Genomic DNA, 15,053 nt, shown 5'->3' with positions numbered 1-15,053 from the left:
TGGTGGGAAAWGRAACCRTTCTCCAATGATAATGCTGCTGTTRGCTAAAGAGGACAGTATTACAGAAGTCCCATGTTTACCTGTAGGTGACATCCTGGGTCGGGCCCTCAAGAACCTGGATGGACTGTTGCAGATGCCGTATGGGTGTGGAGAGCAGAATATGGCCCTCCTCGCACCCAATATCTACATCCTGGAGTACCTGAGGAACACAGAGCAGCTCACTCCAGCCATCCGAGACAAGGCCACCAAGTTCCTCACTAGTGGTAAGAGAGTCCCTAAAAATATGGGTCGTATTGATTAGGCACCAAACGGAAGAAAACTGACTGAAACAGCGCTGGGTTTGTCCAATAAGAGCCCTTTTTTTTGTTTTCCGTTGAAGAACATTTTTAAACGTTTCACCACAGTGTGCCCTAATGACTACGACCCTGCTATCATGTACATTATAGAGCTACAGCACAGATGACATTACAGTGTCTTATCAACAGAGCATCAGTGACCCAACACATGTAGGGACTTCCAGATGTTTTTCCACTGAAATCATTTGATCATAGAATATTGAGGCTGCATCCCAAAGTGCACCCCAATGGTTGGGGAGAAACTGATTACATGTAATCATTCATTTTTCTCTGACTCTAATCAATTATATTACCAGCTCAAATATTGTAATCAAATTAAAGATACTTAAAAAAAAAAAAACGATTATTACAAACTTTTATATTTAGAAAGAATGTTTGCGGGGAAAAAATACATTGACTTCTTCCTGTTTTCTCAATGACATTCATTTCAGCATTGAACAAGTTTAAGTTTGTTCCACCTGACACACCAAATACGTTCGATGGATTATTTTTGTCTTCTATGCCTCTTAAGGGGAAAGTAATCCAAAAGTAACAGAAAGTAATCCGATTACATTAGTGCGTTTAGGTAATCAAAAGTTTACATTACTGATGACAAATTTGGACAGGTAACTAGTAACTGTAACAGATTACCTTTAGAAAGTAACCTACCCATCCCTGCCTATTCCCTACATACTGCCCTCATTTTTTCCTGACAAAAGTAGTGCACTATAATAATAGAGCATCAGTGACCCAACACATGCAGGGACTTCCAGATGTTTTGCTAAAATCATTTGATTATAGAATGTTGATGTTTATCCCAAATGACACACTATTCCCTACATAGTGCACTACTTTTTTCCTGGCAAAAGAGTACACTAGGGAATAGGGTGCCATTTGGGGCGCACACTCAGTAACTATAAAACACACTTGGTTACTGTTGTTTGCTTTAAACACTCACTGACAGGTTACCAAAGGCAGCTGAACTACAAGCATGTTGATGGTGCATACAGCACATTTGGACAAGGCTCAGGGAACACTTGGTAAGTATTGTGTTTTTCACCTACTGGTAAACACATTGTAACTGTGTCTGTTTCAATTAAGTATTGACCAATCAAAAGGCATTGTTTCTGACAGGGAGCCCATTGATGTGACATAAGTTGACATAAGCTCTCATTGCATGTAYTGTCAAGCTCTAAGTCATGTTTATGACAACTTTATGTGGGTATTTAATCAAGTTCTCTTTTCTCAGGCTGACTACTTTTGTTTTGAGATCCTTTGGCAAAGCAAAGTCTTTCATTTATATTGACCCGGTAAAAATTGAGCAATCCAAGACTTGGTTGGAACGTCAACAAGGCAAACATGGCTGTTTRGTCAGATTGGGGYAACTCTTTAACAACAGAATGAAGGTATTTATARTGATAATAAACTGATAGAAGATGGWAGAAGATGTCGTTTTACGTCTCGTCAGACCAGCCATAKAMTTGGGAATGATGATTTCWASAGAATTGTATCAGTCTAGATACAGTTTCATGGATATATTTTATTATTTAAACATATTGTTTTGTAGGGTGGGGTGACAGATGAAGTCACACTGACGGCCTACATCACGTCTTCAATGCTGGAGCTCAACATGTCAGTGTCGGTACGTAGCATCTCCACATAACCATTGTTTCTCACTTCAACAACGTCCATTACAGGAAACTGGTTTAAACTCCTGTATGAAGTCTGTTGTATACATCTTATGTCAACTGTCATTTAGAGATTCTAAAATGTAGTGAGTTCTGTGTAAAAAATGATCTGAAAGTAGCATATGGAATAGAAATAAGAATAGCTGTTACCATAAGCAGTCCTGAATGACAGTGTGCTGTTAACATAAAAAGTACAGGCATAGTTATAATACTGTAAACTGAAAAAACTAAAAGTGCTCCAGCATGAATGTGTTTAGCCGGATCCCAGATCTGTTTGTATTACCTTGCCATTACAAACAGATCTGGGACCAGGCTAGCATGTCTCTTAATGTGCTGCTCTGTTATTTTGTGCTCCAGGATCCTGTTGTGTACAGCAGCTTGTCTTGCCTGAGGAACTCCACCAGTGATTTGTCCAACACTTACACTACTGCTCTGCTGGCCTACACCTTTACCCTGGCAGGGGACATGGAGACCCGGGCCCAGCTTCTGCAGCACCTGGACACGATCGCATTACAAGAAGGTGAGACATGTCATAGTCCAAGATCTGTTTGTGGTGTCTTGTTTGAGCTTACCTGGGCAATGGACCCAATGAAGTAATGAGAAAAGTGCAAACCCTCCTCATCTGGCACTCCAGGTAGTCTCAATTCAATGTCCAGAGTCTTTCAAAGAACTCAGGTGTCTGTCATAAAATGAATTCGGTAGGTCAGAAAAGAACTTTGTATCTTTTATTATGATGAATAAGCTAGTCCCTATTATCTGTGTGTGCGTGTGCGCTCCTCGTTCCTCAGGGGGTCTCCTGCACTGGACTCAGACCTCCTCAGAGACCTCAGCCTCCCTGGCGGTGGAAATCAGCTCCTATGTTCTGCTGGCTTCCCTCAGTGCCTCCCCTCTGTCTACCACTGACCTGGGCTACGCCTCCCGCATCGTCAGGTGGCTGGTGAGACAGCAGAATGCCTACGGAGGCTTCTCTTCCACACAGGTATATTTCCAAAACACCTCCGTTCTGAAATGGCACCCMGTGCTGTGCACTAGTAGTGAGGGATTGTTACCTTGACTTCACAACAGGCATGTATGTGCTTCTTGTCATGTCAAGCCTGMRGAGGKTAACTTCCACTGAAATGGAGGCAAGAAACCATAATGGATGGAAATGAGAAATAGTCACTCTAGTAACAGATCAATGTAACAATTCCCCCTTTATGTAAAATGGGCTATTTTCATTCATTTTGAARATATTTGTCTMTTGGTGTGTGTGTTTAGGACACAGTGGTGGCCCTCCAGGCCCTGGCTCTCTACTCCACCAGGGTGTACAGTAGAGAGGGTGCCAGCACAGTCACAGTACAGTCTCCCAGTGGAGCACAGCACCTCTTCGAAGTGAACCAAAACAACAAGCTTCTCTACCAGGAGAGGGCGCTGCAGGACACAGAAGGGAAGTACAGCGTGGAAGTGAAGGGCAGTGCTTGTGCCTCAGTGCAGGTTTGTGAATACACTCCTCCCAATCCTATGGTGCAAGATATGGTTTGTATATTACTGTGAATTTCAAACATTTAAGAAGCGTTGTCTGATATTTAGTTTATGAAATGTTTATTTTTCACTATCRTTTWAAATGTATATGTGTGGACATGATGGTTTCCCTGACTTGTTCTTCCCTCTTTCCAAGGTGGCGCTCCACTACAACATCCCTACTCCTACTGACAGCACAACGCTCAGTATCCAGGTGAAGCCAGAGGTGGACTGCAACAGTAACTCTTTGAGACCCAGAGTCACACTGAAGCTCCAGTCTCAGTAAGAATGAATGACACATTTGCATTCACAGAAGCATTCTTTCAATCAGTTTATTATTTGAATCAGGTCAATGATGACACTCCAGTGTTGTTTTGGAGCATGTCTTACAGAATGCATCTGACCCAATTGAATTTGTGTTATTATACCTATAATGCCCTCTGTAATTATTGGGACAAAGAAGCATTTTTCTTCATTTGGCTCTGTACTCCAAAAGTGTGCATTTGAAATAAAACAAAGACTGTGAGGTTATTGTGTGGTATTAACATCCATATTTGGTGAACCGTTTAGAAGTTACAGTGTGATTTGTACATAGTCCCACCATTTTAGGGAACCAAAAGTATTGGGACAAATTCACGTATATGTTTATTAATGTGGTAAAAAGCGAAGTACTTGGTCCCATATTCACGCTACAAATTTGTTGGATGCATTTCCTTTTTGTTTCAGATTATTTTGTGACCAATAGAAATGTATGGTAAATAATGTGTTGTGCCATTTTGGAGTCAATTTTATTGTAAATAAGAATAGAATATGTTTCTAAATACTTCTGTATTAATGTTGATGCTACCATGATTACGGATAATCATGAATGAATTGTGAATAATGATTGAGTGAGAAAGTTACATACTCACAAATAGCATACCCCCAAGAGATGCTAACCTCTCACCATAACAATAACAGGGGAGGTCAGCATTTTTGGGGGGTTTGATATTTTTGTGTCTTTAACTATCTCACTCATCGTTATTTACGATTCATTCAGGATTATCCGTAATCATAGTAGCATCCACATGAATATAGAAGTGTTTAGAAAAATATTATATTCTTATTTACTCAATTACACAATACATTATTTACCATTAATTTTATTGGGCACAAAATAATTTGAAACACAACCAAATCAAACAGCAAATGCATCCAACTAATTTATAGAGTCACAAGCTTGATGTAGTCATTGTGTGCTATGAATATAGGACCAAATACTTAACTTTTTACTACTTTAATACACATATAAGTGAATTTTTCCCAATAGCCTACTTTGGTCCCCTAAAATGGGGAGACTATGTTCATAAAGTGCTGTAATTTCTAAAGCTGAAAGTCTGCACTTAATCCTCAGTCATTGTTTGATTTAAAGAAATGCTTCGCTGTCCCAATAATTACAGAGGGCACTGTATGTATGGGTCATTTCACAACTCTTTATTTTTACAGATATCATGGAAAGGAGCCGACCACCAATATGATTATAGTGGATTTGAAAATGCTGTCTGGGTTTGTCCCAGACCCAGAGTCTTTGGGGAGGGTGAGTTTTTGTCATAACATACGTTCGTTTATGTTGTTACCTGTGACCTTTTTCCATGTATAGTAGCTCTTGCCTCTTTCACCTGTGAATCTTTCTGAAACTGAACATTGTTGTCAATGCAATATGAATAACATGTATGGCTTGTCTTCACAGCTGAGAAGTTCACTTTTTGTGGATCGTGTTGATGCTAAAGATGACCATGTGTTAATGTACTTGACAGAGGTGAGACCAAAACCAAATCATCCATTCTATCAACTTTGCACGACTCTTAGGGCAACATATGCCCATTGTTTCTGTCAAATTTGCTTTGGTTGGGAATCATTGATCGAGAGCAATATTCAAATCTTGTCTATGATTTTCATATTTTAGACCACTCAGGAACACGCTTAACACCTTTTGGTAAGCAATTCTGGTCTTTGGCATAAACATTTGTTTATTTGTCTCTCTGAACAACAGAACTCTATCTCAGGGTTAGGTTTTCAGAAGATTGAGGGGGGTTTTCCTTTACCTGGGTTTTGGGCCTTTCATATTTATTTTGATCCTGACAAACTCCTCAGTCCCTTCCAATGACAAGCATACTCATAACATGATGCTGCCCTCACAATACTGGAGAATACAGAGGGTTTCTCTGTGTTGTATTGGATTTGACACAAACCTGTAGTTTTTCATTTAGGCCACAACGTTAATGTCTTTGCCATGTTGTCTTGCAGTATTACTTAACAGCCTTGTTTCAAACATAATGGATGATTTGGAGTGGATTTTTTAACACAGACTTTCTTTTTTTCACTTTCTCATACAGGCCAGTAATGTGTCGTGAATGCAATGTTGTTGATCCCTTCGTATTTTCTAGTAGTGTGGTGGCAGCATCATGTTATGGTTATGCTTGTCACCGGCAGGGATCGGGAGTTTATTAGGATCAAAATAAATATGAAAGGAGCAAAGCCCAGGTATAGTTCCTTACCCTTCCTTACCCAAGGTTGGAGTTCCTTACCCTTCCTTACCCAAACCTTACCCTGGGTTGGAGTTCTATTTTTCTGCGGGACAATTACACAATTTGTAATGCCAAAAACACAACAGAATGTCTTTCCAATAGGTGTTGTGTTCCTGAATGGTCAAGTCTCCATCCTGATTTAAATCTACTTAAAAAAAATCTGAGACAAGATTTGAATATTGCTGTCCTTCAATGATTCCCAACCAAATTTACTGACCTTGAGACATTTTGACAAAAACAATGGATATGCAGTGCCCCCGGAAAGTACAGTCGTGGCCAAAAGTTTTGAGAATGACACAAATATAAATTTTCACAAAGTCTGCTGCCTCAGTTTGTATGATGGCAATTTGCATATACTCCAGAATGTTATGAAGAGTGATAAGATGAATTGCAATTATTTGCAAAGTCCCTCTTTGCCATGCAAATGAACTGCATCCCCCAAAAACATTTCCACTGCATTTCATCCCTGACACAAAAGGACCTGCTGACATCATGTCAGTGATTCTCTCGTTAACATAGGTGTGAGTYTTGACGAGGACAAGGCTGGAGATCACTCTGTAATGCTGATTGAGTTCGAATAACAGACTGGAAGCTTCAAAAGGAGGGTGGTGCTTGGAATCATTGTTCTTCCTCTGTCAATCATGGTTACCTGCAAGGAAATACGTGCCGTCATCATTGCTTTGCACAAAGAGGGCTTCACAGGCAAGGATATTGCTGCCAGTAAGATTGCACCTAAATCAACCATTTATCGGATCATCAAGAACTTCAAGGAGAGCAGTTCAATTGTTGTGAAGAAGGCTTCAGGGCGCCCAGGTGTGAGTGCATCTGCACGCACAGTGAGGCGAAGACTTTCGGAGGATGGCCTGGTGTCAAGAAGGGAAGCAAAGAAGCCACGTCTCCCCAGGAAAATCATCAGGGACAGACTGATATTCTGCAAAAGGTACAGGGATTGGACTGCTGAGGACTGGGGTAAAGTCATTTTCTCTGATGAATCCCCTTTCCGATTGTTTGGGGCATCCGGAAAAATGCTTGTCCGGAGAAGACAAGGTGAGCGCTACCATCAGTCCTGTGTCATGCCAACAGTAAAGCATCCTGTGACCATTCATGTGTGGGGTTGCTTCTCAGCCAAGGGAGTGGGCTCACTCACAATTTTGCCTAAGAACACAGCCATGAATAAAGAATGGTACCAACACATCCTCCGAGAGCAACTTCTCCCAACCATCCAGGAACAGTTTGGTGACGAACAATGCCTTTTCCAGCATGATGGAGCACCTTGCCATAAGGCAAAAGTTGAGAACTTCCATTGAGAACTTGTGGTCAATCCTCAAGACGCGGGTGGACAAACAAAAACCAACAAATTCTGACAAACTGCAAGCATTGATTATGCAAGAATGGGCTGCCATCAGTCAGGATGTGGCCCAGYAGTTAATTGACAGCATGCCAGGGCGGATTGCAGAGGTCTTGAAAAAGAAGGGTCAACACTGCAAATATTGACTCTTTGCATCAACTTCATGTAATTGTCAATAAAAGCCGTTGATACTGAATTACTGCTTGTAATTATACTTCAGTATTTCATAGTAACATCTGACAAAAATATCTAAAGACACTGAAGCAGCAAACTTTGAAAATTAATATTTGTGTCATTCTCAAAACTTTTGGCCACAACCGTATTCAGACCCCTTGACTTTTTCCACATTTTGTTACGTTACAGCCTTATTTTAAAAAAGGACATTGTTTTTTTCCCCTAATCAATCTACACACACTACCCCACAATGACAAAGCAAATAAAAAAAGAAAATGTCACATTTACATAAGTATTCAGACCCTTTTCTCAGTACTTTGTTGAAGCACTTTGGCAGTGATTACAGTATCAAGTCTTCTTGGGTATGATGCTACAAGCTTGGCACACCTGTATTTGGGGAGTTTATCTCATTCTTCTCTGCAGATCCTCTCCAGCTCTGTCAGATTGGCTGGTGAGCATTGCTGCACAGCTATTCTCAGGTCTCTCCGGAAATGTTTGATCGGGTTCAAGTCCGTGCTCTGGTAGGGCCACTCAAAGACATTCAGAGACTTGTCCTGAAGCCACTCCTACATTGTCTTTGCTGTGTGCTTAGGGTCGTTGTCCTGTTGGAAGGTGAACCTTTGCCCCAGTCTGAGGGCCTGAGCGCTCTGGAGCAGGTTTTCATCAAAGATCTCTCTGTACTTTGCTCCATTCATCTTTGCCTCGATCCAGACTAGTCTTCCAGTCCCTGTCACTAATAAACATCCCCACAGCATGATTTTGCCACCACCATGCTTCACCTTCGGGATGGTGCCAGGTTTGTGACGCTTGGCATTCAGGCCAAACAGTTCAATCTTGGTTTCATCAGACCAGAGAATCTTGTTTCTCATGGTATGAGAGGAAAACTCCAAGCAGGCTGTGATGTGCCTTTTACTGAGGAGTGGCTTCCGTCTGGCCACTCTACCATAAAGGCCTGATTGGTGAAGTGCTGCAGAGATGGTTTTCCTTCTGGAAGGTTCTCCCATCCCCACAGAGGAACTCTGGAGCTCTGTCAGAGTGACCATTGGGTTCTTGATCACCTCCCTGACCAAGGCCCTTCTCCCCCGATTGCTCAGTTTGGCTGGGCGGCCAGCTCTAGGAAGAGTCTTCGTGGTTCCAAACTTCTTCCATTTAAGAATGATGGAGGCCACTGTGTTATTGGAGACCTTCAATGCTGCAGACATTTTTTGGTACCCTTCCCCAGATCTGTGCCTCAACACAATCCTGTCTCGGAGCTCTACGGACCATTCCTTCATCCTCTTAGCTTGGTTTCTGCTCTGACATGCACTGTCAACTGTAGGACCTTATCTAGACAGGTGTGTGTGCCTTTCCAAATCATGTCCTGTTAATTGATTTTACCACAGGTGGACTCCAATCAAGTTGTAGAAACATCTCAAGGATGATCAATGCAAACAGGATGCACCTGAGCACCTTAAACTTGACCCCCAAAAAACATCTGGGTCAGATGGTTTAGACCCTTTCTTCTTTAAGGTTGTTGCCTCTATCGTCGCCAAGCCTATCTCCAACCTTGTTAACATGTCTCTCCTTTCTGGGAAGGTTCCCATTGCTTTTAAGGCAGCCACAGTTCGTCCTTTATTTAAAGGGGGAGATCAAGCTGATCCTAACTGTTATAGGCCTATTACGATTTTGCCCTTTTTTATAAAAAGTGTTGGAAAAACTTGTCAATAATCAACTGACTGGCTTTCTTGATGTCTATAGTATTCTATCGGGTATGCAATCCGCTTCGCTAAGGAGTATTGGTGTCTCTGAGGGGTCTTTGGCCTGGTTTGCTAACTACCTCTCTCAAAGAGTGCAGTGTATAAAGTATGCTGTCTCAGCCACTGCCTGTTACCAAGGGAGTACCCCAAGGCTCAATCCTAGGCTCCACACTCTTCTCAATTTACATCAACAACATATCTCAGGCAGCAGGAAGCTCTCTCATCCATTTCTATGCAGATGATACAGTCTTATACTCAGTTGGCCCCTCCCTGGATTTTGTGCTAAATGCTCTTAGTGTCCAACAAGCTTACTCTGCCCTTAACCTTGTTCTGAACACCTCCAAAACAAAGGTCATGTGGTTTGGTAGGAAGAATGTCCCTCTTCCAAAAGGTTTTATTACTACCTCTGAGGGTTTAGAGCTTGAGGTAGTCACCTCATACAAATACTTGGGAGTATGGCTAGATGGTGCACTGTCCTTCTCTCAGCACATATCAAAGCTGCAGGCTAAAGTTAAATCTAGACTTGGTTTCCTCTATCGTAATCGCTTCTCCTTCACTCCAGCTGCCAAACTAACCCTGATTCAGATGACCATCCTACCCATGCTAGATTACGGGGAGACATCATTTATAGATGGGCAGGTAAGGGTGCTCCTGAGAGGTTCCCAAAGTACACACATCCCTGTCTCATTTCTCTTTTCAGTTCGCTGCAACTAGCGACTGGTACGAGCTGCAACAAACACTCAAACTGGACAGTTTTATCTCAATCTCTTCATTCTAAAGACTCAATCATGGACACTCTTACTGACAGTTGTGGCTGCTTTGTGTGATGTATTGTTGTCTCTACCTTTTTGACCTTTGTGCTGTTGACTGTGCCCAATAATGTTTGTACCATGTTTTGTGCTGCTACCATGTTGTGTTGCTACCATGTTGTTATGTTGTGTTTCTGCCTTGCTATGTTGTTGTCTTAGGTCTCTCTTTATGTAGTGTTGTGTTGTCTCTCTTGTGATGTGTGTTTTGTCCTATATTTATATTGTATTTACTTATTTATTTTTAATCCCAGGCCACCGTCCCCGCAGGAGGCCTTTTGCCTTTTGGTAGACCGTCATTGTAAATAAGAATTTGTTCTTAACTGACTTGCCTAGTTAAATAAAGGTTAAATAAAATTTTAAAAAGCTGGGTGTCAAGTAGAGTGTTACCGAAACTTCTGCTTATAGTATTTAAATAATTGTGACCCACATGTTTATTACATTTTTGTTTTATCTCCCAACAGTTATCATCACGTTTTCCATCCAACCACACCCTGGACATCATACAGGAGRTCCCAGTACAGAATCTAAAGCCAGCGGTGGTCCAGATCTACGATTACTACCAGCCAAGTAGGTTTATATCTAACCCTCCCCAAAACATATTTTTAGTAACATTTGGTTAACTTGTGTTCATTTACTGAGACTTACCTGTCTTTTTTATTCAGGTGACCAGGCAGAGACAGAATATGTCTTCCCTTGCAAGTAGGGGTTACAAACTGGTGAGCTGTTTTAAATATGGAATTATTGATGTTGAATTATTAGATTTACTATACATGTATACTCTATACTTTTACTATAAATTATTTTGTTTAACTGTGTCGATATTCCTTCATTCCTTTTACCTAAATGCTGGTCAGTTTGTTAAAGCATTCATTCCTTACATGTACACTACTGTATGTATTTACTCCTTTGCAGATGTAAGAAGAAAATGACATTCACACAGAGGTCACACCTACAACCCTTGAGACAGCTTTCTCTAAAGTAAACTATGTAACTGGAATTAAAGTTTTCCATTATAACCCTATTCTTGAGCATTTTTCCCAGAAAGTTTTATCACATCGTGGCAAGCAATGAGTTCCAAGGTGTAGGCTCAGGAGACAAGGTGAATATTGAAAGGCTTTATGTAAGACAGTGGTTCTCATCCCGGGGTACTAGTACCTGTGGGGGTACCTGGCCTATCCACAGGGGGTACTTGGGAAGACTCATGGGCAGCGCAATATGTGAATGGGGTACAGTAAGCAAAAATGGTCTAGAACCACTGTAGTAGTAAGTAGTAACAGAAGATCTACACACAAGAAAGATTTATGAGCATGGTTTATGACCTAAATGTCAAAGGTCACGGACACGTACATCTACGTGTGTAAAGTAGGCCAGGTGGTTTAGACACTGGAGGGATTTTGTTCACTTAAGAATGTGGGAGTATTCTGATGTTGATGCATGTACGTACATATACGTTGTATATATATGTACACATGCACGGTGGAGATATAGGAGCAGGTGCATGTGTTTGGTGAATTTGGTGAAAAGTATATTTGTTCACTCAAGAATGTGATTGTTGATGTATATACCAAACATTTGTATGTGAGTGAAAGTGTCTATTTGTCTAGTACACACTCTGTTTAAATATGGGTTTGTGTAAGACGTTGTGCGTATGGGTCTAAATATGAAGCATGTATGTGTGTCTAAGAAGTGTGTATGGTAATATGTAATATGTGAGTGTGTGAGGTTTACTAAGAGTAACTGGGTCTGGGTGGGATAGTTCAGGGCTACAGTATGTGAGGAAAGATTAGGGATTGCTTGTAGGGATAGCTCATGGCTTCAATATAGCCAGGTTTGAGAGGGGGAGAGTAAGGTGGAGTCAATATTCAAGATTCAAGACCGTGTCCATGACCGAGATTCAAGTAACTGGGGAAGTTAACTTAACTGGAAAAGTTACCGGTGTGAAGTGTGTCCCTAGAGAGTTGGAGAAACTTTTACAGGTCTGGCTTTAATTAGTCTCTGTCCCAGGCCCATAAACAATATGTGGGGGTTTTCCTGACTTCAGCCCCACTGTCCAAACAAAGTTACCACTAACTTTGATTTTGTAGGCATGGTCGGACACATTTTGTTCACTGAGGAATGTGGGCATATCCTCATGATGATGAATGTATGTACGTACAAGTGTACGTACCCGGTAGGGGTGTAGTCCAAGATTCAATGAGTAAGATTAGTCCAAAACACTCAAACCACCTGGGAAAATGACTCTCGGCTTTACATTATATTTTTAAAAATGTGTCTGGGCCTCAGCACCGCTCTCTCTCCCAAGTGTTATATCTAAGTCTATCTCTTCATTGGCATATCAGTAAAAGCCGAGTCCTGACATAAACAATGCAGATTCTCATTTTAGAACTAATCAAATAAAATATCCTTGTCAGGAATTAATGTCTTATAAAGAGGCTGTCACGTTGGCATGAATGATTCGGGAGACAGGCACAGGAATGCGTAATAGGAGTTTTTATTAAGCCCCATATTACGGTGTGCCGTGTAAAGGCACGAGGACGAAGACCAAACAAACACGTAACAAAAACACTGGGTTGAAACCCAATCAAAGAGAGAGGAGTACCTTGAATAAATAACACAAGCGCACGATGATTAACACACGGGACGAGACCCGTAATCTGCGCAATCCACAAGGGCACGAAAGCCCGAAACACACAGCACAGGTACTCACACACATCAACGGACATTGTAACAATAATGGACAGCACCATGGTGAACAAAGGGCACATAGATACAAATACAATCAGTGGGAATAGGGGCCAGGTGTGCGCAATGAAAGTTCCAGAGGAATCCGTGACAGTACCCCCCCCCCCAGATCTGCCCCCAGATTCAGTACTCCCGGTACATGAGTGGAGATGCACACTGCTCCACATAATCAGTCTGTGTGCCAGTGTGTGTAAGTGAGGGGATTGCTGTCCCCCTTGTCTGATTATGTAGGCCACAACGGTGGTATTGTCTGTTCTGAATAGAACATGACTTCCCTCCAGAAATGGGAGAAATGACTATAATGTTAGGGACACTGCAAGGAGTTCCAGGCAGTTTATCTGAGTAGAACGGAGATGGGATCCCCACACCCCGTTGATCGTTTTGTCCTTGTGGGTCGCACCCCAACCCGAGAGAGACGCGTCTGTCATGACTACTTTTCTGGATAAAACAGTGCCCATCTGGGCAACCTGTGACAGAAACGTCAGGTGTCTCCAGGAGTGCAGTGCTACCGTGCAATCTATGGAGTGAAATCTGTACACAGTGATGTTTGTGATGTAATTGCTAGGCAATTCTGGAATGTTCTTATACGTTCCACTGAAAGGCGAGCTTTGAATGATACCGAATCTATGGTTAAACCTAGGACAGAGATTGTCTGCATAGGAATCACAACGCTCTTTACTGTGTTTATTCTGAAACCTAGAAATGTCAGGTGTTCCAAGAGCAGCTGACTGTGTTCTAAGACATCTTGTCWTGATTGAGCGCACAGRAGCCAGTCGTCTATGTATGTCATCAGCCGAATGGCCCTCTCTCTGAGTGGAGCTACGGCTGCCTTGGTACACTTTGTAAAAACCCAAGYTGACAGCGAGAGGACCATACATTTGTAGATTACGCCTTGAAAAGCGAATCTGAGAAATTTCCTGTGAGGATATWTTGAGATGTGAAAGTAAGCATCCTTCAGGTCGACGGATACGAAACAATCGCCTGGGCGCACAGAACATAGCAGAGCGGTGTGTGTGAACATTCTGAGGCACTTAGATCTGGGATCGGGCATATCCCGCCCCCCTTTTTTGGAATTAGGAAATATCTAGATTAAATCCACAGTGGCCTTGCTCGCGAGGAACAATTTTTATTGCCCTTTTCTCTATTAGCGATGTGATTTCCTCCCGCAGGACATGGCCTATCACCGCAGAAGGAACTGTAGCTCTCTCTGGTGGCAGTATAGAGAGGCACACTGTTTATTTTGATTTTGTGAGAAACAACATGTCTGACTGCGTCCTTGGCCTGTAGCCTGTTTGAGCTAGTGTTAACATTTTTTATGTGAACTGACATTGTGGAGTGTTTGTGAGACGAGGGGGCCGTGTAGGAGCATCCACTTGAACATTGTCTCTTCTCCTCTTTGGGCTTTACTCTTTTGACCACCGACTTGGGCCGGTACACTGGACAGAACACTGAAGTGCCTGGGAACTTGCACCCTGGAACAAACTCAGGATTGGTGGAGGATATAGAACTGCGCTTGGAGGGGGCCGTTCTCGTCTCTCTAGAGATGGGGACACCTTTAGGCCATCTGCTTCTTCTTCCCTACCCCCTGGGTGGGGTTAGAGGCCATCTGGCTCCTTGGTGCCATGGGTGGGAAGGTAGGCTTCCTAGACCAGGGGCCCTTAGGGTCCAAGGTTCTCTTCTGCCCTGGGCTCGCAGCCTGGGGGCTGGGCGTCTGGGGATCTTAAAGGTTGAGGGGGGTCGACCTGCTGCAGCCTGGGCGAAGGTGCGGTGAGGCACAGGGGAGGCACTGGGCTGTGTCTTCCTGAGCAGACAGAGCTGGAGGGCTTCACCCTTCCTCTTTTCTCCTCGCACAGTTTCTGCATCCTCTCGACAGTGGGACCGAAAAGGCCTTTAGGGTCTACTGGAGCATCCAGGATCTTCAGCTTCTCACTATCAGACACCATGGATAGATTGAGCCAGCGCACCGTCTTCTGGAATGTCATGAGCCTCATCGCCCTTCTTGACACCTGGATGGCGGCATTAAGCAGATGCAGGTTGAGGTTTGTGGCAATGTAGATCTTGTCCCATAAACCCAGCACCGGTGTGACCGCTTTCTCCTCCTGTAGTTCAGCTTGGTATGCTGAGAGAATTGAGGTGGTGCTGAGAGCCCTCACG

General features: G+C 42.6%; 1 protein-coding gene across 1 annotated transcript in view; it reads left to right on the top strand.

The window, feature by feature from the left end:
- The window catches only part of LOC111949954 (alpha-2-macroglobulin-like), a 32,761-nt gene extending 21,583 nt beyond the window's left edge, over positions 1 to 11,178 (top strand). The window contains 13 exon segments of the mRNA XM_023967310.2: positions 87 to 263; positions 1,300 to 1,375; positions 1,585 to 1,741; positions 1,903 to 1,977; positions 2,381 to 2,543; positions 2,812 to 3,002; positions 3,281 to 3,496; positions 3,681 to 3,805; positions 5,009 to 5,099; positions 5,253 to 5,321; positions 10,619 to 10,724; positions 10,820 to 10,873; positions 11,070 to 11,178. Coding sequence (XP_023823078.1) covers positions 87 to 263; positions 1,300 to 1,375; positions 1,585 to 1,741; positions 1,903 to 1,977; positions 2,381 to 2,543; positions 2,812 to 3,002; positions 3,281 to 3,496; positions 3,681 to 3,805; positions 5,009 to 5,099; positions 5,253 to 5,321; positions 10,619 to 10,724; positions 10,820 to 10,860 — 1,487 coding nt within the window. The 3' untranslated portion in view covers positions 10,861 to 10,873; positions 11,070 to 11,178.
- Positions 11,179 to 15,053: the final 3,875 nt, after the last annotated feature.

This window comes from Salvelinus sp. IW2-2015, linkage group LG22 (assembly GCF_002910315.2).
Source record: "Salvelinus sp. IW2-2015 linkage group LG22, ASM291031v2, whole genome shotgun sequence".
In the NCBI taxonomy this organism is placed as follows: domain Eukaryota; kingdom Metazoa; phylum Chordata; class Actinopteri; order Salmoniformes; family Salmonidae; genus Salvelinus; species Salvelinus sp. IW2-2015.
This window is presented reverse-complemented; position numbering and strand designations above follow the sequence as displayed.